We start from the raw sequence: 25,598 nt of genomic DNA, 5'->3' as shown, positions 1-25,598 counted from the left end.
AATCTTCTCTCTGTTAAACAGAAAAAGGGGAAAAATGTAAAGAGGGGGTGGGGGGGGGGGCTAATAATTAAGGGGGCTAATTCTGACTTCAATATTATGCATATATTGATGTTTTCTTGTAACATGTTTTCTTACTGTTAGGCTATCTGTAGGCTAATAGGATTATTACAGATATGACATAAAAATCCTTTAAAACAAAACTAAACGGACTTTTAACGCCACCAGCTGGCGAAAATGTGCCAAGATGTCCTGCAAAACGTCTTAAATCAGTTCAGGGTTCTGCTTTTATAAAGAGCTTCTAGAAAAGTCCTCGAGCCATGACTCAGCTTGGGACATTCGGAGCGCCCTGTATAGGCTACTTTGTATATTTATTCCTAAATAATTTGTTATTTCCTTTTTCTGCGTTAGTAGCCCACATATACCTAAACAATCTATAGTCATGTAGTCATGTACTATATGCTACATAGCCATCGACTAAGTCATATACAAATTACAATACAAAATGTTGGAATAAAACAGAAAAAGAAGCCATAATGTGCAGGAAGAGGCAAAAGCCAAAAATACGTACGTATAGCCTCTACCTAAATAATAATAATAATAATAATAATAATAATAATAATAATAATAATAATAATAATAATAAAAGACAACCCTGCTGAAAAATCCATCTTAAACCAGCCTAGGCTGGTTGGCTGGTTTTAGCTGGTTGACCAGCCTGGTTTTAGAGGGGTTTTGGCCACTTTCAGGCTGGTTTCCAGCCATTTCCAGCCTGGTCTTAGCTGGTCAGGCTGGAAAATGACCAGCTAATTCCAGCTAAAACCAGCTTGACCAGCCTGGGTTAAGCTGGACATAGCTGGTTTTGGCTGGGCTTCCAGCCTGGCAAGGTGGTTAAGCTGGTTTTAGCTGGTCATTTTCCAGCCTGACCAGCTAAGACCAGGCTGGAAATGGCTGGAAACCAGCCTGGAAATGGCCAAAACCCTTCTAAAACCAGGCTGGTCAACCAGCTAAAACCAGCCAACCAGCCTAGGCTGGTTTAAGCTGTTTTTTCCAGTAGGGAATGCATTACAACAGATGCTAAATTGCTGTTAAAAGTGAACAATGAGCCAGTAATTGGGTAATAAACATTAGCCCCAAAGTAAACATTGTAGCTACATTAAAAGAAAATGCCTTGCTTGTCATCGTGACTCAACTCGACTCATGACCTTTCACTGTTTTGTGAAGTCATTTGATGAATCATATATGCGAGTTCGAGAATACTTCGCTTAAGACAACATCTGCTGTCTATAGCTTTATCCTTAATATTAAATATTGTCTGCTAACTGTTTTATGAGAGTCAACAACAGATCTATCCCTCCAAAACGCGTACTACTGTAAGAGGAAATGTTGTCACATAACAATATATCGCTTGACTATGATTACGCATAGCAGATAGAGCCCGCCCACAAGCATTCTACACGCGCTGCCATTGGGTCAGGGCCCAGGAATCGAGTACCCTCTGGCTCTGCATTGGATAGAATCAAAGTCCCTTCATAATGCAGCCACAGAAGTAGGAAGAGTTGAAGATCTATCCGTGTGCAGAAGAATACAGAGGTGTACATATTCGGAAGCCTGCATACAGTAATTGGTAAGTGTTCAAAAGTGTTCGAGTTTCGTTATGATATGTTGTTATGTAGCCCACGCAGAGAACACATTTATAGGACTATATTATGTAGCCCATTTGCTTATGCTGAAACTTGTCTTGACAATTCTTTCTGAATACTAGCTTGTGCAACTGTTATAAACGTTTTGGCTGACCAATGTTTTCAAATCATTGGATTAAAATAAACAATAAAGGAAATTTTCCATGTCTTACAGTATCCTGATCATGTATTTTAAGATGCAGACAATTTTTCAGAAGTGACATTTAAGACAGATGTATAATGTTACAAATTCTGAATGAAAATAATTTAATTGAAAATAAAATTATCATTAAATATTTAGCATATAATAATGAGCATGGAAGTTTTAAGCAAGGGTGTTCAAAAAGGAAATTTAATGTAAATTTATATTTTAATTTAAATAACTATAACTAGTATTCAAAGTGTGATTTAATGGCAATAAACAAACAAGACTGGAAATAAAACAAATAAGCAAATAAATAAATACAGCAAAAAAATTCCTTGCTCCGTTAAACATCACAGGAGGGCTAATAGTAAATTGCTCATTCCCTGGGTGTAACCAGTTGTTTTCTGATGACTGATGCTTTGATTGTGGAAACCCTTTAATTCCAATGGAGTCTGCCTATTTAAGTTTTGTTCTGTAAAAACTAATGAGTTAACTTATCTTATAACTTATCCTTCATGTCTTCCTAACACAAATTGATTATGTGGTATTTTTTTTTTACTGTGTATAAAAAGTGCACTGTAAAAATTGTTACACATGATTCCTTCATGTTGTACCAACACAAACTGTTTGTTTTTCCAAATGTAAGTGGATTGAACATAAAAAGTTGTGTTGATTCAGCTCATTTTAAATAAGTAGATTGAATAAGCAGCAAAAATCCTTTTTTTGAGTGTAACATCTTATTTAATTTGAAGCAAATACCAAATTGAAATGTTTTGTCATTGTAAAAGGGTTATTTTTCATTTCATTTCAAGTTTTTTCAATCACACACACACACACACACACACACACACGCACGCACGCACGCACGCACGCACGCACGCACACACACACACACACACACACACACACACACACACACATATATATATATATATATATATATATATATATATATATATACACATATATATATATACATATATATATATATATATATATATATATATATATATATACATATATATATGAACCAGACACTTTATTAGTTACACTTCTCCAACTGCTTATTAACGCAAATCACACACAACCATCTCTAGGGTTTACAGAGAATGGCCCAAAAAAGAGAAAATATCCAGTGAGTGGCAGCTCTGTGGTGCACTTATTGATGTCAGAGGTCAGAGGAGAATGGCCAGACTGGTTCAAGCTGATAGAGAGGCAACAGTAACTCAAATAACCAGTCGTTACAACCGAGGTTGGCAGAAGAGCATCTCTGAACGAACAACATGTCGAGCCTTGAGGTGGATGGTCTATAGCAGCAGAAGACCACACTGGTTGTCACACCTGTCATAAAAGGAAACTGAGGCTACAATTCGCACAGGCTCACCTAAATTGGACAATAGATGATTGGAAAAACATTGCCTGGTCTGATGAGTCTCAATTTCTGCTGCGACGTTCGGATGGTAGGGTCAGAATTTGGCATCAACAACATGAAAGTGTGGATTTATCCTGCCAATGGCTCAGGGGGATATTTTCTTGCCACACTTTGGACCCATTAGTACCAACTGATCATCGTGTCAACGCCACAGCCCACCTGAGTATTGTTGCTGACAATGTTCATGCCTTTATGACAACAGTGTATCCATCTTCTGATGACTACTTCCAGCAGGATAATGTGCCATGTCATAAAGCGCAAATCATCTCAGACTGGTTTCTTGAACATGACAATGAGCTCACTGTACTCAAATGGCCTACACAGTCACCAGAGCTCAATCCAATAGAGCACCTTTAGGAGGTGGTGGAACGGGAGATTCGCACATGTCCAGCTGACAATTCTGCAGCAACTGTGTGTTGCTATCATGTCAATATGGACCAAAATCTTCAGAAGTTTCAGTACCTTGTTGAATCTACACTACAAACGATTAAGGCAGTTCTGAAAGCAAAAAGGGGTCCAACCCGGTACTAGTGAGGTGTACCTAACTAAGTGGCCATTAAGTGTATGTCTGTATGTGTATATACAGTTGAAGTCAGAATTATTAGCAATATTTTCTCTAACATAATACTTTTAAATAACTAATTTCTCATAACTGATTTTTTTATCCTTGTCATGATATTTGTCAAGATACTAGTATTTAGCTTAAAGTGACATTTAAAGGCTGAACTAGGTTAATTAGGCTAGTTATGGTAATTAGGTGAATCATTGTATAGCAGTTGTTTTCATTCTGTAGACAAATAAATATTGCGTGAGGGGGCTTATAATATTGACCATAACATGGTTTTAAAAACTGCTTTTATTATATCAGAAATAAAACAAATAAGACTTTCTCCAGAAGAAAAAAATTATAGGAAATACTGTGAAAAAATTCTTGACTTTAACTGTACGTGTGTTATTTAGCAGAATGAAACCGTTTTGAATATAGTCATTATCACTGTTGTTGTTTTTTTCTTTCTTGGTTTCTCCTCAGTAGTGAAGCATTATGGGTGGGCAGCTGTCGGTTGACCAGAGTGTTCATGTGGTGATTGTCGGTGGTGGTTTTGGTGGCATTGCAGCAGCTCAACACCTTAAACATCACGGTGTGCCCTTCATGCTTATTGACGTCCTGGATGCGTTTCATCACAACGTTGCAGCTCTGCGTGCCTCAGTTCAAACTGGTATGCAGTAATCACTGTAATCACAAGAGCAAACATCCTGATAAAACTTAATGCATGCTTTGTTTGTTTTTGAAGGTTTCGCTAAAAAGACGTTCATACCATACAAAGAGACATTTGGGCTGAATTTCCTCCAAGGCCGGGTCATACGGATAGACACAGAAACGCAGACAGTTGTGCTTGATAATGGAAAGGTATGTGATATTGCAATGTTACTGCAGCAAATAAAATATGGGTTTGTGATTGCTGAAATATATATATAAAAAAAATTATGAGTGCTTAAATAAATCAACAGGAAGTTCGTTATTCCCACCTCATTCTATGCACTGGAACAACTGGATCCTTCCCAAGCAAACACAATTCTGTGGACACCTACAAATCAGCCATACAGAAGTATGAGGACTTCTTCCATGTGGTGAGTTTTCTTACTGAGCATGTTTATTTGGAGCTGCTACAAAACCGCTATGTCATACGATCTTCCAATATTAATATAATTTCCAATACTATTTACATTTCCATCTTATCCTACAGATCCAGGAAGCAAACACTGTTGTAGTTGTTGGTGGTGGGACCACTGGTGTTGAAATGGCAGCTGAGATCAAGACAGAATTTCACGATAAGAAGGTAGACATTCACTGCATGACTCTATTAGTCGTGTTCACTTTGCCTAATCTCATATTAATATTGAGTACTTATAGTGTAGTATTGCATCGATCTTTTCTCTAACAAGTCTTTCATTTTTTATTACTTAAGAAGTGGTCAGTCTAGACATTGAGCATGTGAAATTCTCTTGTAAGGAGCTGTGAAAAGGGATAAAACAAGATGATTAGACATTGATAAAGCAAGCGATTACTCCATATTTTACATTTCTTTACAGAGAGGTCATGTTTTGATCTTCTATTGATCTCATGCAATCACATGATGCCAATTCTGAGGTCAGAGTTCATCGAGCTTGATCTTTGGAATGCACCGACATGCCAAACTTGCTGCATTCACATACAGTATGAATTGAAGTCTATGAGCTGAAAAGTGCAGTGTGTGACTGCGGCTTTATAAGAGTAAGATGGAAAAAGTAGAGTCCCTGGAGGTGGATCTACTTCAGCTTAGTAGTTGACCACAAACTGTGTTATTGCTGTAAACAAATGAGGGGAAAGAAATTGTAATCTTAATCCTTTGACAGGACAATCACACCAGTGTGATCTACCAGTGTTGGTTCCTGGAAGGTAAGATTACAATTTTGTGTATGTCACATAATCAGCTGCTAAATTCAAATCTGCTTTCCAGGCTATCACTGAGCCAGAGAAAGGACGCATTGAATATCACAATGTTATTAAATATTACGATTATAACAACATCGACAGCAACACTCGTCGTTTTCTGGTGACATAAAAAAGAGCACCGCACTTCTTATTTTCTCGCCAACAAAAAGGCAGTGCAGTACACCTTGTGTTTTTGGAACGGAAAAGTTCAGTGTGTTCAGTGTGATCCGTCAAACTCATCAAATCGGCGCACATGAACCGCGAAATAAAAGCACAGAAGCTCAATTGTAAAATCAGATGCTCAAGACATAATCTTTAATGACTTATATTAGAAAGGTTGACAGAGGCTTATGATATAAGAATTAGAGCGGATCATTAATTAAATGAATAGGCCTATTTTCCGTGGAGCGATCGATTTAAGCTAGCCTGCTATTTTTATTTAATTCTAAGAGCCACTAGCTATGTTTCCATCCACTTATTTTTATGCGCATTTTGGAGAATCGATAAAAAATTGATGATTGAAACACCAGGATGTGCATACATTTTGAATATGTACATAAAAACATAACTGAGTAGGATAAACTTTTATTCGATAAGAAAAAATGTGCATAAACTACGAACAAATTCTAGTATGTGCATTAAAAAAGTCATGTGATTTTGTTATAAGAGATCATGTGATGATAAATTGTGCGTGAATGGATAAACCAGTAGGCTGAGCACATTGTAAAACATCTGTAATGTGGTTTTGGTCATTCTAAAATGCCATAATCATTTCAGTATTAGTGTTATATTATTAATGACCTCCAGAATCAAGAGCGTCTATGCTCCGCATCTCACGCCTTCAAATGCCACCGCATGGTTATTGTGTGTCGGCATAGTTTTCTGAGGCGCAAGTCATTTATTAAATGAGGAAAAGATTCACGCAGCTTCTCCTACCACAGCAAATTCCGTTTTTCCTGTTGATATTTGGCGTCAGTTAATCAGGAAGTGACGATTTTGTTTTCTTTCACTCGTTGGATGAAAACGCTGCTTTATTTACACATCTTTTATGTGATATTCCAGTTTTGCGCATACATTTAATTCACATCTTTGGATGGAAACAGCTAGTCATCATTAGGACAGACACTTGCTTTATTTCTAAATTAATTAGACATTTTGAAAAAATTTTTGCTTTACATAAATAATACACTAGTGGTTTAGTTTCATATTTATTTATCCATGACATGCCAAGACCAACACAAAACACACTTAGCTAAGAGCTTCTTTTTTTCTCGTCAACAAAAAGTCAGTGCAGTAACACCTTGTGTTTTTGAAATGGAAAAGCGTGTTCAGTGTGATGCATCGAACTCAACAAATCGGCGCACATGAACAGCGAGTAAGAGAGGAAATAAAAGCACAGAAGCTCAAAGGTAAAATCAGATGCTCAAGACATAATCTTTAATGACTTATATTAGAAATGTTGACAGAGGCTTATGATATAAGAATTAGAGCGGATCATTAATTAAATGCATAGGCCTATTTTCCGTGGAGCGATCGATTTGAGGTAGCCTGCTATTTTTATTTAATGAAAAAAAAAACATGATTGGACAAACAGCATATGCCAGTTCTTAAAAAGGATTCAGTCAGAGTTTTTGTTTTGTGATCTAGATTTGTTAATTAAGTGAAAATATCTAGGGCAGGCCTATTTATTTTATTCTTTTTCATGAGTTCACACTTGCAATAGTTTCAGAATAAAGCGTATTTGGCGTGCTGTCCGGGGAGAGGGCTCTGAGCTCGGGGAAGACACCCAAACTCGAGTTATTCCTCTTATCAGGAAACAGAGAGGAATAGGGATTCGAGCGAAGTATCTAGCCCGGCCCCAGAACGCTCCCCCCGGGATTGTAATGCTTAAGAGGTGAGGTGACGGGGTGGTGGAGGGATGCTAAAGTCGTAAGATGCTGCAGGTAAGACAGCTTTGGTATATATAGGGGTTTGGTCAAGAACTGATTGGATAATAGAATAATTGTCAATGACGTATTTGATACTGAAACTTCTGCGCATGCTCCTCCCGAAATTTGTTTATAAAACATCACTTATTTACTGTAGTTCATCTTTTTTCCTATGCAGGTGTGTGAAGATGTGCTGTTATGTTCTATATGCTGTTGTTCGCATGTTAAAATAAATCAGTATTTTAAAATGCAATATTTAATGTGCCACACAGAATAGTAACGTCAATTATTTTTATAATATAATAATTTAATATTAATCTGACCAGTTAACCGTTAATATTCGGTTAACGAGCGGCAGTTGTTGGTTGGCAAAATTAACCGAAATGATCATCCCTAGTTCAAACTAGAAGACAACTCCAAATTTTATAGAAGTTGCAAGTTTCTTTCATTGTGTGATAGTTTTTCTTTAGTTTTAAAAAATGAAAAATGTCTTTAATACACAAAGATTATGTAATGTGATTAAAATTAAAAGTCTCGCATGGAATTTTTCAAAAGCTCTTATGTTTGGGAATGCAAAGGGAAAATAACAGTCCTATAAATAACATGTAAATTCCTGTTTAAATGTGTCTGTGTTGTATAATAGTGAACGTTTTCTATCTACTGCAGGTGGTTCTGATTCACCCGCGGGAGGAGGTGGCTGATCCTGAACTGCTGCCTTGTGTCAAAGAACAAGCCAAGCAGGTGCTGCTGGAAAAGGGGGTGGAGCTGTTGCTAGGTAATGATCTGGGTTGCGTAGCATCTGCCCTAAGTTCTGTTGCCTGATGCGGGCGTCACATATCTGTTTTGCTTCTGAAGGAACAACAATCTCTGAAACAACAATACAGTAAGCGATATGATTGGGGTTAAAGGGATAGTTCACCCCAAAGTTTTATTTTCTTTAACATTTGCTCAAAATGAACTGGCATTATTAACTTTTATGTATTTCTTTCTTTTGTTGAACTCAAAACAAGATATTCTGTAAAATGTTGGAAAAAGCAGCTATTTTTCAACAAAAAATATTTTGGAAGTCAATGGCTGCTTTTACTCCATTTTCAGTGTATCTTCCTTTGTGTTCAAGAGAAGAAAGAAACTCAAACAGGTTTAAAACAAGCGGAGAGTGAATGATGGTAGAATTAAGATATAAGTAGGGCCACACGGAATCTGCATGCTCAGAATTCCGCAGATTTTCGCAGATTTTTAGCCCATCTTTAATTCTGTTTATTTACTTGAGTAAATGTGTGTAAATCTATATTTATTCAGTTTTTAAATTAATTACAGTAATATTATTGACTAATATGAAATGTTCATCTGATTTATGTACAATGCAATCCTTGTGTTCGCGTGGGTTTTCTCTGGGTGCTCCGGTTTCCCCCACAGTCTAAAGACATGCGGTACAGGTAAATTGGGAAGGCTAAATTGTCCGTAGTGTATGAGTGTGAGTGAGTGTGTATGGATGTTTCCCAGAGATGGATTGTGGCTGGAAGGGCATCCGCTGCGTAAAACATGTGCTGGATAAGTTGGCGGTTCATTCCGTTGTGACAACCCCGGATTAATAAAGGGACTAAGCAGAAAAGAAAATTAATGAATGAATGAATGAATGAGATGTATTAAATGAGAAACTCGCTTTATTTACCAAATAAATTGAATCTAATTGTATTTGCATTTTAAACATGAAATAAAAGTTACAAATATACTATTTTCTATTTCACATATTAAGGTTTTAGTTATGATGCTCTCAAAATAATTCCGCAGAAATCCGCAAATGTTTACTAAAATTCTCCGCAGAAATAGCAAAAAACGTCCGCAGATTCCGTCTGGCCCTAGAAATGTGATGAAAAAGATGCATTTTACACCCAAAAAGTTACTTGTTCGAATACTAATTTAAAATGAGTAGAAACAACACAATTCTTATTTTTTGGGGGGGACAACTTAATTGTTTTATGTTCAATCTACTTAAAACTACTAAAAAAAAACAATTAATTTAACTTAAACAATTTGTGTTGAGACAACATGAGGGCGTTGTGTGAAACTCTGCATTATTTACAGTGAAGTTCAGCATTTAAAAAAAATTATTTTCTTACTTTTATAATAGATTAATTAGATTTTTTGGAACTTCAAAAACTTTGGCACCATTCATGTCACATTCAACTTCTTCTTAAAGGGATAGTTCACCCCAAAATTTAAATTCTGTCATTATGTATTTACCCCTTTAATTCTGTTGAACACAAAAAGAAGATATTTTGAAGAATGTTGAAAACCTGTAACCATTTACGTCCATAGTATTTTTGTACAACAGAAGTCAATGATCACAGGTTTCCAGCATTCTTTAAATATACTTTTTTGTATTCAACAGAAGAAAAAACTCATTAAAGGTTTGAAACACCTAAGGGTGAGCAATTTTTAATTTTTGATTAAACTATTTCTTTAAGATCCCTTTAAGTACACAGTCTTAAGCCTTTGGCCTCTATTTTAATGATCCAAATGCAAAGTTTAAAGAGCATGGCGCAAAAGTATTAAGGGCGAGACAGAATCCACTTTTACTATTTTAAGGTCGGAAAAATATGCTCTGCGCCCTGGTGCATGGTCTAACAGGGTTGTGCTTATTCTCTTAATGAGTTATGGGTGTGTTTTGAGCATAACGTGCATTAAACCAATCAAAGTCTCATCTCACATTTCCTTTAAGAGTCAGTTGCGTCGCACTATGGCACATTTGCTGTTTACATGGCGGACTTTATAAGTGGAAAACTGAACTAGTCTGTTTTACTGTTTTGTCACTAGCGACAAAACAGTTAAACAGACCATCTGCTACACGAGGATAAATAATGAGCCTCCTCCATTCACCCTCTGTACTTTCTCTTTTACTTTACTCCTTTACTTTCGTAGATAAGGAAACTGTGTTGTATACTCCACTGAAGACATGCATTAGCCTACATAATTAATTTTGTTTGTTAAGTGCAAAGATTTGTTTCAAAACTATTTCTAAATTCAGTTCTAATTTCCAGCAAATGAATAAATGAACAATAATAGTGAAGTGTGGTCAAAAAAAATCACAGTTATATCCAAACACACGTCCTATTCTTATGCCCCATATGGTGATGCATCTTCAAAACCCGACAGATGGACAAATCTAAACTTGTTTTTATTAAAACAAATTTAAATATACATATATAAAATAATACTACTTATAGTAACATTATACAAATGCAATTTGTCATTAATAAACTGAAAAAGCCCCCCCCCTAAGGTGAAGAAGGCATGGAGGTAGTAGTTTTTATATTTATGTAGAAACTAATAATTTTTGTAACATTTTAATCCTTTATTTTTTTTTTCATATGTAAATATATTTGTGTATTGCTTTACATCCTGTGTGTATTAAGCAATGTGTACGCATTTTGGTCCCGCATAGGTACATAAGTAACAGGCTCTGCGCTGGACTTTAGACTTTAGTTTGTCAATGGCGCAGTCTATTTCAGTTCCTCAAAATAGCAAATGCCAACAATGCGCCTTAACACACCTCCTTTTTAGACCAGCACACCCATCTAGTCCACAAAGTGGCACAAATGGATTTGCTATTTAAACAACGTGGTGCAAAACATGAAAATGACAGTTGCGTTGGTCTGAAAATAGTGACAAATCACGCCAAACACATCTTGCATCTTATTGCACTGGATGTATGATAGGGCCTTTTGTCTTTTTGTTTATTTTTAAAACACTACTTTGCTTTAAATCAAAGTCCAACATTGTGAATTTTGATTACCTCATAGTTGGTTTGAATGATGTCTTTTAATGCTGTAGCAAAGAATGAATGTGGAAAATACTGAGAAAGTGTGTGGATAAGCACTAACACACTTGGTTGTAGTGAAAATGATTTGAGGGAACTTCAGTATTACAAGTGCATTCTGAATGTCCTTGCAACGCTCATTTCATTTGTTTACTTGTAGATAAGATACTGATACGGGTGAAAAAATTGAAACTCATCCTGTATCTATTTTTCAGTTGCTATTTTTAATTGACCTGGAGTTGTTTATGCAATTACTCTCCAATATATATATATCAGTCCATATCTAGAACATCATGTTTGCATATTTGTCATAATTCTCTTCCCATGTTTCTGATTGCAGGGCAGAAAGTGTCAAACCTTGACGAGCTGGAACTGAATGTGTGTCGGAGCGGCATGGTGGTCAAGACCAATAAGAATGAACAGGTCACCACAGATCTTGTAATTTGCTGTACAGGGAGTAAGATCAACTCTGAAGCATACAGGTCCAGCATGAGTAAGTGCTTTTTTGCTGTTCAGGATGTCTGCTGGGTCTTAAAAAGTCTTAAAATGTCTTAATGTCTCCCTGAATTAGAACCCATCATCTCTGCGTGTTAGTCAGGAACTTTCACCACTTCATTAAATCATTTGAAACTTCTACTCTACAACGTGGGGTTTAATACCTGAATTTGCTTAACTGTTTCTTTGCTGAAGCTGTACCAGAGCAATACATAAAACAGGGATGTGATTCTTCCATATAAATACGGATTTCCGTATATTCCGAGCTCAATGGGGCGACCCCTGTAATTTGCGTAAATCTGAAGTTTTTATTTTGAAGGGGGGGGGGGGGGGGTCTTAGTGAGGTTGATCGTCATCAAAGCAGATGACCTGATTGATGGTTTGCGCCTTCATTGTTCGTCATTGTGCACAAAAAGGAGCAGTAACTATTCCATTCCGGACATCATTCAGGGATGACCTATTGGCTACTGTGTATATACTATAATGATATAGTGTAGTCCTATAATGTGCGCGTATGACGAAGCCGCTGACAATATGTAAGGTTATGAAATCGATTTGAATGCGTTTAAAACTATTAAAAAGCAGGGACTATGCTGAAGGAAATGATAAACTTCCTTGTTTAGGAAGTGATAAACTCTTTTTAGCAATGTACGATATTTTGCTACTCAATTCAGCTGGACTTAATATTTTACAGTTATTGTTAACAGATTAGTAGTTTATCAAGTGGAATAAAGAGTCGACTAAATTACAGGAAAAATTATATTCTTTGGGGCGACGCAGTGGCGCAGTAGGTAGTGCTGTCGCCTCACAGCAAGAAGGTCGCTGGTTCGAGCCTTGGCTGGGTCAGTTTGCGTTTCTGTGTGGAGTTTGCATGTTTTCCCTGCGTTCGTGTGGGTTTCTCCGGGTGCTCCGGTTTCCCCCACCGTCCAAAAACATGCGGTACAGGTGAATTGGGTAGGCTAAATTATCCATAGTGTATGAGTATGTGTGGATGTTTCCCAGAGATGGGTTGCAGCTAGAAGGGCATCCGCTGCGTAAAAACGTGCTGGATAAGTTGGCGGTTCATTTCGCTGTGGCGACCCCGGATTAATAAAGGGACTAAGCCGACAAGAAAATGAATGAATGAGTGAATTATATTCTTTGGACACAACAGAACTAGCATAACCGAGTTAGTGGCACCATCTAGCGGTGGTGTGTGGATCTATTTTTACAGGTACAATTATAAACCTATTAAGCATTATTTAGGTGACTACTAAACTGCTAAGCATTTAAACTGATTAAACAAAAAAATTAAACTAAAATTGTGCGGCCAAAATTTTTTTAAGGGGGGGTCTCGTCTTCCTTTTTTGTCCTCGGCTGATCACATGCCTGATAAAAAGACCACTAGGTCACTGTTGAGCGTTTCGAAACTTCGACACATTTGCTTCGACTGTTTCAGTAGTTTCACTGTTTCCATCCACCTATTTTATGAGCATTTTGGATATGCACATAAAAAACGGTTGATGGAAACGTCAAGATGCGCATACATTTTGAAAATGCGCATAAAAAAACATATATGCATAACTGAGTAGGATAAACTTTTATTCGATAAGAAAAGATGCTCATAAACTATAATGGAAACACTTTTACCGTACAAATTTCAGCATGCACATTAAAAAAAGGACATGTGATTTTGTTATTAAAGAGCATGTGATGATGGAAATGTGTGCGAATGTTTAAACCAGCAGGCTGAGCACACTGTAAAACATCTGAAATGTTGTTTTGGTCATTCAATCTCAGTATTAGTGTTATTATATTATTAATGACCTCCAGAATCAAGAGCGTCTGTGCTCCGAGTCTCATGCCTTCAAACACCACCGCGTGTTCACTGCATATCAGGATTTTCTTCTGAGGCACAAGCCATTTATTAAATGAAGGAAAGATTCACGCAGCTTCTCCTACCGCAGCAAATTCTCTTTTTACTGTTGATATTTGACGCCAGATAATCAGGAAGTGACGATTTTGTTCTCTTTGACTCGTTGGATGGAAACGCTGCTTTATTCGCACGTCTTTTATCCAATATTCCAGTTTTGCGCATAAAGTTAATTCACATTTTTGTATGAAAACATAGCTAGTATTTCATGAAGCCTCGCTTTGCCCACCACTAGTTTTGTGTACATGATGTCATATTTATGTACGTGGCATATTTCTTGCAGAATTTAAATAGTGAATTATTAAAAGCTTTACTTCCATTTTAATTGTTAAATGAATGCTTAAACTCTAATAGACCTTTTTTTTAGAACGCAAAATTACCTATTATGCTTTGCGTGTATGCGCAAGGAGAATGCTAAGAACTTCCAGTCAGCAGCTGATGTGTATAAACAGTCACATTTGGACAGCTTTAAAATTATAGTTTTAATCTATTTTATTTGCTTTTAACGTCTTTGAACCAATACTGTTGTCGATCAGCACCACCTCCTATAATGATCATTTAAAAAAATGTGATCTAATGGGATGGAAACCAAACGTGGCATTTTCCCCTCATTGTCAGGCGGCATCTTGTTTGACACCGAATCAAAATGTTTGACACACACACGTAGTCTACTGTACTGTCCCACTGACACACTGATTTAATGAGTGTCACAAAGGGAAAATTAAGTGACATTTTGAAATGACAGAAAAAACACAAACTGTGGTAAATACAACACACTAAATGAAACAAACGGCAAACATGCAAATCAGCCGGCAAAGTATCAATAACAGACTTTTATTGGTCAATTCTGTAAATTGCATGACTTACATACCTGTTAAGTTTCATGCTAGTAATCTGGTTTGCTCTATGATGCAGGGAAGTATTACGTGTGTGTGTGTGTATGTGTATGTGCGTGTGTGTGTGCGTGCGTGTGTGTGTGTGTGTGTGTGTGTGTGTGTGCGTGTGTGCGCGTGTGTGTGTGTCGAAGAGCCGCTGAGCTAACAGCTGATAGGCTGGGTAAACACAAACACACACTGCCTCCATCTGACGGCAGACAGTGAACTAGGAGAACGTTTTTCTCTCGCGCTTGAATCACATCTGACAGATTATAACGGCTTTAACACACACCTTTCAAAGTTGTGTGTTACAAAAGCACTCCGTAATCCACGCAAAACGCTATTGAAACCCATTTTCGGAGCGCAAATTATCAGTTGTAAATGCTGTAAATAAAGTTCTAAACATTCTACCGGAAGACGCTGGTCGCTATTGCACCCTCCATGCAGCAGCCAAGAAAAAGGTCTATTAGAATGTGAATCCTCAGTTTTTCTGAATTTGGACTGTGAATTTGAGCAATTTTATATCTTTATATTACTTTATATTACTGTATTTGTTGGCTTTCAGCAGTCATGCCCTTGTATAATCTCATTTAATTGGTTGATCTTCACCCTCGTTAACACAGTCTCTGTTTATGTTTGATTTGTTTTCATATTCCAGGTTCATGTCTGGCAGAGAACGGTGCTCTGAAGGTGAACAAGCACTTGCAAGTGGAAGGTTTTGACAATGTGTATGCTGTGGGCGACTGTGCCAACGTCAATGAACCCAAGCTGGCATATCATGCTGGACTTCACGCTGGAGTAGCTGCCACTAATATCATAAACAGCCTGTCAGGAAAGGCTTTGACTTCATACCAAACAGGTACAAACCATAAAACAATGGGTTTTGCTTTAAAGTGGAAGTGAAGCAGTTAGTAAAGTTATTTTGTAAATTACTTTCCACTTTAATGACAATATATTAAAGGGCCACGAAACCCCCCTTTCTCAGCAGGGTGTTTTCACACCTCTAGTTTGAAAAAAGTCAGGAAAGTGGGTGAGTCCAGCTCTGTTTAGGTGGGAGTGTCGGGGGAGAGAAAAGGGGAAGGTTTTGCATAAAAATGGGAGTTTCAGTTTGGGCACGCGCTGATTTATACAGAGGCAAAACAACACACAGACACAGGGGAGAAAGACAGTGACTGTGTTTACATGGACATCAGTAATCGAATTATTTGCCAAATTACCAAAATTGCCAAGTTTTTTCGACTTTAACTGCAGTTTGGCACTTTCACTTTCATTCTGGAACACTTCATGCATGCCCCCTCTGACAAACGAGATATTGGATGCGAGGAACTGCTGGAAGAATGTAGTTTTAATGGAATGTTTGATACCGCACGGCAGGGCTGTTGCTAGGGTTGAAAAACAAAATAACAGAAATAACAAAACGGGAGGGTGGTGGGAGATGGGTCTGAAATACGGGAGACTCCTGGGAAAAACAGGAGTGTTGGCGGATATGCTCTAGTGACTTAAAGGGGACGTATTATGCAAAAATCACTTTTATAAGGCAACAGTGTGTGAATATAGCCAGCCTCTAATAGTTAATATGTATTAATTCTATTTTTTACAATGACACTTGATAATATTCTCCATTTGTGCGTCATCAGAGGGGGAAAGCCCCGCCTACCAGTGATGATCTCTCCCTAATAAGAATAGGATATATGCCGAAGCATGCTAATAGGACTTTTAATTTGCCAGTTACCTGGGTTAAGTGCTTCTGGTGAACTGTTTGCAATTGCAAGGTCTGTTTTCTTTAAAAATCAGCGATCTCCACTGGCTGAGTGATATCTGATATAAAGTGGGTCTCAGATTGTACAAGAAGCACTGCATTAAATTACATTTTCCCCCGTCATGTCTTTATAATATAAGCATTTATTTTACTCCAGTATATTCAGTGGAGCTTTTGCGCTAGCCTGCCGATTCTGACAGGTGCGTGTGAGTAAACGGCTTTTTGTCTCGTTTTATGCTTGATCAACTGAATGAATGCCAAGGTATATTTACTGATTGTTTTTTAATTACATTACAACACCGATGCTGTAAAAGAAATCGTACTAGCTCGGCATATACCCTATAGACAGCCCTGAGTAAGAAGCAGTTGTCCGCCATTGGAGATTTCACACTGTACCTGCCGAAGATTATATATACAGTAGCTTTTATTTATATTATATATAGCTTTTATAGCTCCACCTTCTTTTGAAATGAGCATCTCATTTGAATTTAAAGCGACAGTCACCAAAACTGTACAATTTGAATCAAAGCCTAAAAGGGGTCAGCTTCAAAGATTAATAAAACAGTATTTGTGTGGTATTTTGAACTGAAACTTCACATACACACTCTAGGGACATTAGAGACTTATTTTACAACTTGTAAAAAGGGCCATAATTGGACCCCTTTAACTTGGCTTTCTTCTTCCTACTTCCTAAAGAACTATGAATTAAAGCCCATTGTAATTCCACTGTTGTTTTTCAGTTATAAAGGAATTTCAGTAGGTATTAGCACACTGATGTGCATCTAAACAATTTAAAAAAAATTGAATGTCAACTGACCAACTTCTTGTTTTCAAATAGGTAATGTGACTATGCTGATTGCGATGGGCAAAGATGCTGGAGTGGGTCAGTTTAACGGCTATAAACTACCTCGATTTCTGGTCACCAAGGGTAAAAGTGAAGGCTTGCTGCTGTGGAAAAGCTGGAGGGAAATGGGACAAAAAGCCCCAAATTAAGAGAAGGTTATCAAACTATGTTTACATTCTACTCACAATGTGTGAACTACGGTTGCACTCTCTTCCATTTAACATGACTTGATTTGTAAATTATTTAAGCTCTTTTATCGTTGTCTTAAATTGAATTAGACCAGCAGAAGGATGTTTTTCATTATGAAAAATAAATGACTAAACGAAAAATAACCAACATAATCTATGCCAGTGTTTCCCAACCCTGTTCCTGAAGGCACACCAACAGTACACGTTTTCAATCTCTCCCTAATCAAACACACCTGAATCAACTTATCATAACATCAGAAGAGACTCCAACACCTGAAGTTAATGGGTCAGAAAAGGGAGACATCCAAAATATGTACTGTTGGTGCGCCTCCAGGAACAGGGTTGGGAAACACTGATCTATGCTATATATATATTCTAAATAACATCATTGTTTGTACTGTTTTTGAGAACAATCATGCGTATATTTTATACATTTATACAGTTTATGGAATAAATGTATTTACATTTATAACAGTTTTAATGTGTGTTTATATCAATTTGAGCTTTTTTCTTTTTACATGTTTTTGATAAACTGCTGCAGTTTCTCCACTAGAGGGCAACAATAAACTATAAATCACCCTATACATATAGCCTGGTCAAAAAAAAGAAAAAAAAAAGAAGCTGTGTCATCACATAGATTTTGATTTCAAGAGCCACTCTTTTAACTAGCATTGGATATTCTTTCTTTCTGTCTTTCTTTCTTTCTTTCTTTCTTTCTTTCTTTCTCTCTACGTAAATCCAATTACAATACAGTTTGTTATTCTTTGTTTACCTGAATTAAATATCTGTAAAAATGGGATAGTGCTAAATAAATGTTGTTTTTAGGACAGATTTTATATTAAGCATCTTTAACTACCGTGTTTAACCATTTTATGAATAATTTGAAGTAACGTACCTATTGAATAAATACATTTTACTTTAAGTGAGTGTATTAAATTTAACTGTTGACTTTAACCTAATAACGTAACCAACATTAAAACCTAACCATAATCCTGTCTCTAACTTTAACCATATTCTGCCTAAATATGAGCAAAAGTATGTAATTTACTCACAGCATATTTATTTGAGAAAATACTGTGCTATATAGGGTAACTAAATGGGCTAAGGTTAAGGTCAGATATGGATTTAGGGTTATTAGTATCTTCATGCAAAACAGGACTGTAAAATAAACTTCTACAATATGTTATTATACCATATAAACATAATAAGCATGTTCGTTTTCACACAGGCATAGAGTATAGAAGTTAAAGACATCTAATAAAAAGTGGAACTTTTTTTTTTAAGTCCAGCAGTCAAATGTTTCACAACTCACATTTTTGCTTTACTTAATATGCTTTATGAAGAGTGGAATGTCTTTACTCGTGGTTTACATGACTTGATTAACTGAGAAATTCACAGAAAAGTGAAGCAAATTAAATTACAGCCCAAATGGTTTTTTGAGAAATTATTGCACTTGTCAAATCAGGTTCTTTTGCCGTAGCAGCATCAAAAATAAATGACAATCTGTTTCATTCAGCAAGCTGCTACATTACTACATGACCTCATCATCATGCACAACACACAAATCCTGTTATTATCTTTCTACATATATATACCGTACTATATATATATGTCCAGTCACTGTCCAGTCTGAAAATTCTTCAAAAAGTACACAAAGAATGGCCTTCTCAGCTGCCATAACATATGAAAACGTTTTGAAACAGGCTTGAACGCAGCCCTGGTGAACTGGATTTTTGCACTGCCAGAAGAAGCAGAGTCAATCAAGTAGTTTTCAATTCCCTGAGACGAAAAAACGAAAACGAAAAAAAAAAAACAGAGACCTGGAGCTAGAAAATGACTCGCGGTATTTGGTATTCATGAAACTCCTGAATTATCGTCCTGAAATCAAGGTATTGTGCTCTTCCAACCAAGTTACACATGTTTGCACGTTGGCCTTGGATACAGGAGGTCTTTAAATGGCAGTCCTGCCATAAATCCCAGCTTTGTGAAGCTCTCAAGTCATGACCCACAGTTTGGGTTAAGTCTGGGTCACACAGAGGCTGTAGTTTTGCGGCATTCAGCACTGTCCTGTGGAATTTTGCCTTTCTTTAATGTGAATTTCAACTTGTTACTATTCTAAACTGCTGAGACATATTTCTTAAAACTTTCAGCCATTTTTCTCACAACATCAAACACAAAGCCAAGACAAAATAAAGGCCCAATAACAGTGTTCTAGAAAATAAAGGGTCGCAAGACTGACCCTTGGGGAACACCACACTGTACCTGAGCTAAAGTAGAGAAAAAGTTACCTAAATCAACAGGGAAATAACAGGGAAATAACTGGTAGGCCATCTACTGAATTTCAACCATACTTCCGAATGATGAAGGTGAATAATATAGTCTGTTGATATATATATATATTTTTTTATATTGAACAATGGCTATATCTGAAACAATTGAGAGTAAAATGTCATCAGTAACCTTCAATAATGCAGACTATAATCCTATTTAAGTGTCTGAAGCTAGACTGAGTTATACATATAAGATGCTAAATGTAATGTTTTATGAACACAGTAGGTGTTTGGTTTGCATTGCCGGCAATAAGTCAAACTTGTTTCCAGTGCATGTTAGACTCCGGCAGGGCTGCCCTTTGTCACCAATTCTGCTCATAATTTTTATGGACAGAATTTCAAAGCGCAGCCTTGGGCTGGGGGGGGGGGCGGTCTGGTTCGGGGACCACAGGATCTCATTTCTGTTATTCACAGACGATGTTGTTCTGTTGGCTTCATCGAACATGGACCTTCAGCATGCACTGGGGTGGTTTGCTGCCGAGAATGACGTGGCTGGGATTAGAATCAGCACCTCCAAGTCCGAAGCCATGGCGCTCCACCGGAAAAAGGTAGTTTGGCATCTCCAGGTTGGAGGAGAGTACTTACCCCAGGTGGAGGAGTTCAAGTATCTTGGGGTTTTGTACACAAGTGAGGGAAGGATGGAGCTAGAGATTGACAGGCAGATGGGTGCAGCGGCAGCAGTAATGCGGTGGATGTACCAGTCCATTGTGGTAAAGAAGGAGCTGAGCCGAAAGGCAAAGCTCTCGATTTACTGGTCAATCTACTTTCTACTCTTACCTCTTGTACAAAGACTTGCGTTGAATTCATACTAAAACATTGCGTACGGACAAAGCTGTAAATGTGCCTACGCAGTAATAAATCAGATGTATGAAACACTGTGTATGCTGAATCCCACGCATTTTCTCTTTGTACATCCAAATTAACGTGAAACTGAGCGCACGAGTGCAAAACCCCTGCCTGCTTCCTCCCCCTAAAAAATATAGTAATGACTCCACTTTGGCAAAACCAAATGAAAAAGCAATGGCAAAAGCAAGTAAGCAAGAAGAGAAACTTCACACAATGTGAACTGGAGGTGCTCCTATCGGAGGCAGACCGGAGAAAAACTGTGTTATTTGCAAGTTTGTCCTCCGGAATTAATAAAAGAAAAAAAATTAAAATTAAAATTGAGGTGCAGGTTAAGAGGAGAACAGTGGCGCACCGTCAAAGTGTGGACCGAAGAGGCGGAGGAACAGGGAATTCTGAACTAACACCCTTTGAGGAGAGAGTTGCCTCAATTGTGGGCGACACTTTACTGTCTGGCGTAGTATCTGTGTCTGTAGGAGACACAGATGTATAAGAGGAACACTTTGTTAGGGCGGTATAGCAGCACCCCTCCGCTCTTATCAAGGCAGCACCACTGGCATTTCAGCTGCCCAATCGCATTTGAGCATCACATATTATTTGCACATTTATTGAATGGAAATGTTTCCCATTCACGTATGCAAATTCGTCTTCAGATGGCGCCTTTATAGCAATGTGCGTGCAGTCGATCACTTCGATTGCATTGGTAAAACTGGCGATCGCTGCAAATTGCGCTTTAATGTTTGGCTGGTCAACTGTATGGTATGGAAACCTTATATACCTGCTAGACATGCGGATGATCCTGTCCCATACAGCTGGCATTGCACGGCTTAAAGACGACTGGCTTAACCTCGAGCGATTTGCCAGTTCCCTGTGGTAAAAAACAGTTGCCAGGATACTTTGTTGGTGAGATACTGTAGTGTGCAATTTAACATAATTGTCTCTAGGAGTCACCAATAACACACAAACACACACAAGAAATACACGGCCGCCAGACATGAAGTTGGCGCGGACCAACGAACATTCTCATGTTAATTTCATCATTAGGAAATCCAAACGTGAGAGTGAAATCTGGCGTACACAAAGTTTTTGTGCGTACCCAGCGTTGATACATGAGGCCCCTGGTCCGCTAAGTGGCACAAATGGATTTGCTCTTTAAACAACGTGACGCAAAAAGTGAAAATTAGAATTGCGCTGCTCTCAAAATAGCAACAAATCGCGCAAAACATGTATTGCGCCTTATTGCGCCGTGTTTATGATCGGGCCCTCAGTGCACTTTAAATACACGGATGATGCACTTATTCAACCGTTAAAGTAAAGTGTGGAATGTTTGACACTTCATGCAATCAACGGCCGCTGCTTTGCTCACGTAGCTTTCGGCACTGATGGTGAATGTGGTTATACCCATGGCAAGTATTCTTTGGTAGTTTGGTCATTTATTTCACTAATTTGGCAACCGTCAAACATCATCTGGGAAACGGTTTGGATTTCCACTTCCTAATATAACCATTAGTGTTCCATTTGGGATGACACTACATACATATACTATGCTGTTGAGTGTGTAAGTGCATAAGTACATACTGCATAACTGCATAGTGTACATTTGGGACGCAGCTAATGTTCTTTTAGATAGGAAGGAAACCAATGGTAGGCCTTCTCTTGAATGCCAGCCTTTCCTAACAATAGAGAATATTTTTATGGTCTGTTCACACTAACAAATTAGATGAGTTTATCGAAGTTGGATAAAAACACCATTGTTCTCATCCAATCTCATTTCCAATTCTGTTTACTATATTTCTCTCTCTTCGCGTCCCAAATCTTAAAAAATTGTAACTTGTTTATTAATTTAATTTTTTTTATTATTTATTATTTACTGTCAATTATTATACTTGTATTAAAGATGCAGTAGGTAATCTGCCAAAATCCTATCTTTGAAACACAATCCCTCCCCTGCTGTCTAAAGCCACGGCTCCTGAAACACGAACAAGCGCACCTTAAAGATGACAGAGACCCACTAAATCATGTATAGTGAAAACTGTATAGTACTTTATAATACTACAATTCCCAACAAAAAACTGTACTATGGCTCGTTTCCACTGACTGGTACGGTACGGTTCGGGTTGGTACGGGTCAACTTTATCAGGCTTGCGTTTCCACTACCAAGGGTTCACTCTCGCGTTTGTCAGTGTCTGACAGGATCGGGTTTCAAAAGCACGTCAATAATCAAGCGCAGGTTATTATCATCAGCTCAAGAAGTTTGTTATTTCAGATATAGACGCACGGCGAACTCAACGAAGAAAGCGAAACTGCTCGCACTTCAGACTACCTCGTAAAAAACTATAAGGCACAGGGTAGATTCTGTTCCATTCCATGGCTTTGTGGCTGTTCATCAAGACGACAACAAGGTTTGTTTGAGCCCAGATCGACCATGGCTCGTTATTATATGTATATATAATTCCGCTGTATCACTCGCTGTATATTTTAAACATGGCGGGTTTTTTGTTTTCATTCTGGCTTGTTGTGTAAACGAATGAGGTATCTCTGTAAACCAATAGCATTCAGCTGCGCGTCTAGCTCCGCCTTTTGGTACCCTTCCTCGTGTTTGGTACCCTTTCGAAAGGGTGCTGAAAAAGTGGTACGGTTTGGTACACCTTTTGACAGTGGAAATGGCCATAAAAGCGTACCAAACCGAACCATACCGTACCACTCAGTGGAAACGGGCCATTATATCTAACATGTTTTCAGTTGTGTAGCAAGCAAAACTTGTCATAATGTGCAATATTTCACGCATGCAAGGATCACTGGTCTTACACTCTCACACGCTTTGTCCTAAAGCAACTACTGCTTAGTGGTTGGCCGGCGGGGTGCAGGAATTACACTACTAAGCCATACTTACATGCTATTTTAGAACGAATATTCAAAGTAGCATGGTAAACAATAGCGCGTCACTCACAGGTTGTCATTGTTGACAAATATGAACCAATGTAAATATATAACCAATTTCACCTCAGTAAAGCAGGCTAGGCAGAATAGCGCTGTTTACTTCTGTTTTGTAGTTAAACTTGATAAAAATCTACATTCTCGATGATGTAAAAGGTCCCTTATGAAACTGAAAATAGTCACATCAATCTATCGCCAGAAGATTTCAGTGGCTGAACAACACTTCCACCTTCTGGGGTGGAATTCCGGGAGTTTTCTGGGAGACAGAACAATACGGGAGATGGGCGGGAGATGGGTCTGAAATACGGGAGACTCCTGGGAAAAACGGGAGTGTTGGCAAGTATGGTTTTTACCCCTGTCACTCTCTCATGTGCACGTGAATGCGGTGCACGTGCAGACACAAACGGAGGATCTATGTGAAAGGATGTGCAAATCTACATTTGTTGACAGACAGTTTGGGCTACTAATCAGAATTATGGGAATTGTCGGCACGACAATTTTTAATTGAACATTTATTAGTCTTATGCCTTAACCAGAATATAAAAACACATATAAATACATTTAGATCATTTACTTTAATCGTTACTATTAGAATGTGAGGAGACTTTAAACCCGCACAACAAACAAGGTTTCTGAAGACAATCGCCTGCACCTTTAATTATTAAATTGAAAGAGACATCATCACTGTGTATATACAGTTAAAGTCAGAATTATTAGCCCCCCTTTGATTTATTGATTTTTTAAAATATTTCCCAAATGATATTTCAAAGAGCAAGGAAATTTTCACAGTATGTCTGATAATATTTTTTTTCTTCTGGAGAAAGTCTTATTTGTTTTATTTGGGCTAGAATAAAAGCAGTTTTTAATTTTTAAACACCATTTTAAGGTCAAAATTATTAGCCCCTTTAAGCTATATATATTTTTTCGACAGTCTACAGAACAAACCATCGTAATATAATAACTTGCCTAATTACCCTAACTTACCTAGTTAACCTAATTAACATAGTTAAGCCTTTAAATATCACTTTAGGCTGTATAGAAGTGTCTTGAAAAATATCTAGTCAAATATTATTTACTGTCATCATGGCAAAGATAAAATAAATCAGTTATTAGAAATGAGTTATTAAAAGTATTGTATTTAGAAATGTGTAGAAAAAATATGCTCTCTGTTAAACAGAAATTGGGGAAAAAATAAACAGGGGGGCTAATAATTCTGATTCCTTCATTTATTTTCCTTCTGCATTTTCATTTATTTATCAAGGGTCGCCACGGCGAAATTAACCACCAACTATTCCGGCATTTGTTTTACGCAGTAGATGCTCTTCCAGCTGCAACCCATTACTGGGAAACACCCATACACACACTCATACACTGAGGCCAATTTAGTTTATTCAATTCACCTATCCCTCATGTCTTTAGAAGGGGGGGGGGGGGGGGGGGGGGGACCGGAGCACCTGGAGAAAACCCATGCAAACCACCAACCTTCTTGCTGTGAGGCAACAGTGATAACCAATGAGCCATCGTGCCACACAGATGAATTATTGTTGAGTTTACCACCTTAATAAACAGAGGCAGAATGTTTCATTCCTAATAATAAGCATCCACATAAAAAAACAGGACTGGCGCCACGATCACCTTGATGTAGATAAAAACTAAATTTCAATTATGCGACTCAGCAAAACATGAGAAACCTTCGATTAAAAATGTATGAAACTTAAAACGGAGATGCAACAGAGTTCATGTAAGTCTGTGCATATTGGTGAGGTGGGACTGTGATTATTGCAGTTATGAGACTCCAAAACAGCGCCAGGGAACAGCAGCGTGGTTTGTCAATTAGAAATGAATGATAATGCAGACAGACAATTGAAGGCTTTCACTGCGAAGGGAAACAGGTATAACTTCATCAATGCTCATCAAATAAATCCTCAGAATAAGTGG

The 25,598-nt window shown here is 37.7% G+C and overlaps 1 protein-coding gene across 2 annotated transcripts; it reads left to right on the top strand.

Moving 5' to 3' along the window:
- The first annotated feature begins 1,537 nt into the window (after positions 1-1,537).
- aifm2 (apoptosis inducing factor mitochondria associated 2) lies at positions 1,538-18,024 on the top strand. 2 transcript variants are annotated; one of them, XM_056471536.1, is made up of 9 exons: positions 1,538-1,624; positions 4,290-4,473; positions 4,549-4,664; positions 4,766-4,885; positions 5,002-5,094; positions 8,324-8,432; positions 11,818-11,970; positions 15,418-15,618; positions 17,357-18,024. In XM_056471536.1, exons 2-9 carry the CDS (start codon positions 4,299-4,301, stop codon positions 17,509-17,511), a joined length of 1,122 nt encoding a protein of 373 aa, XP_056327511.1. In that variant the 5' UTR covers positions 1,538-1,624; positions 4,290-4,298; the 3' UTR covers positions 17,512-18,024. The 2 variants fall into 2 exon arrangements, with proteins under 2 accessions (XP_056327511.1, XP_056327510.1); XM_056471535.1 differs by having other exon boundaries at positions 4,287-4,473.
- Positions 18,025-25,598: the final 7,574 nt, after the last annotated feature.

The sequence above is a fragment of the Danio aesculapii genome, chromosome 13, assembly GCF_903798145.1.
Source record: "Danio aesculapii chromosome 13, fDanAes4.1, whole genome shotgun sequence".
Lineage (NCBI taxonomy): Eukaryota > Metazoa > Chordata > Actinopteri > Cypriniformes > Danionidae > Danio > Danio aesculapii.
This window is presented reverse-complemented; position numbering and strand designations above follow the sequence as displayed.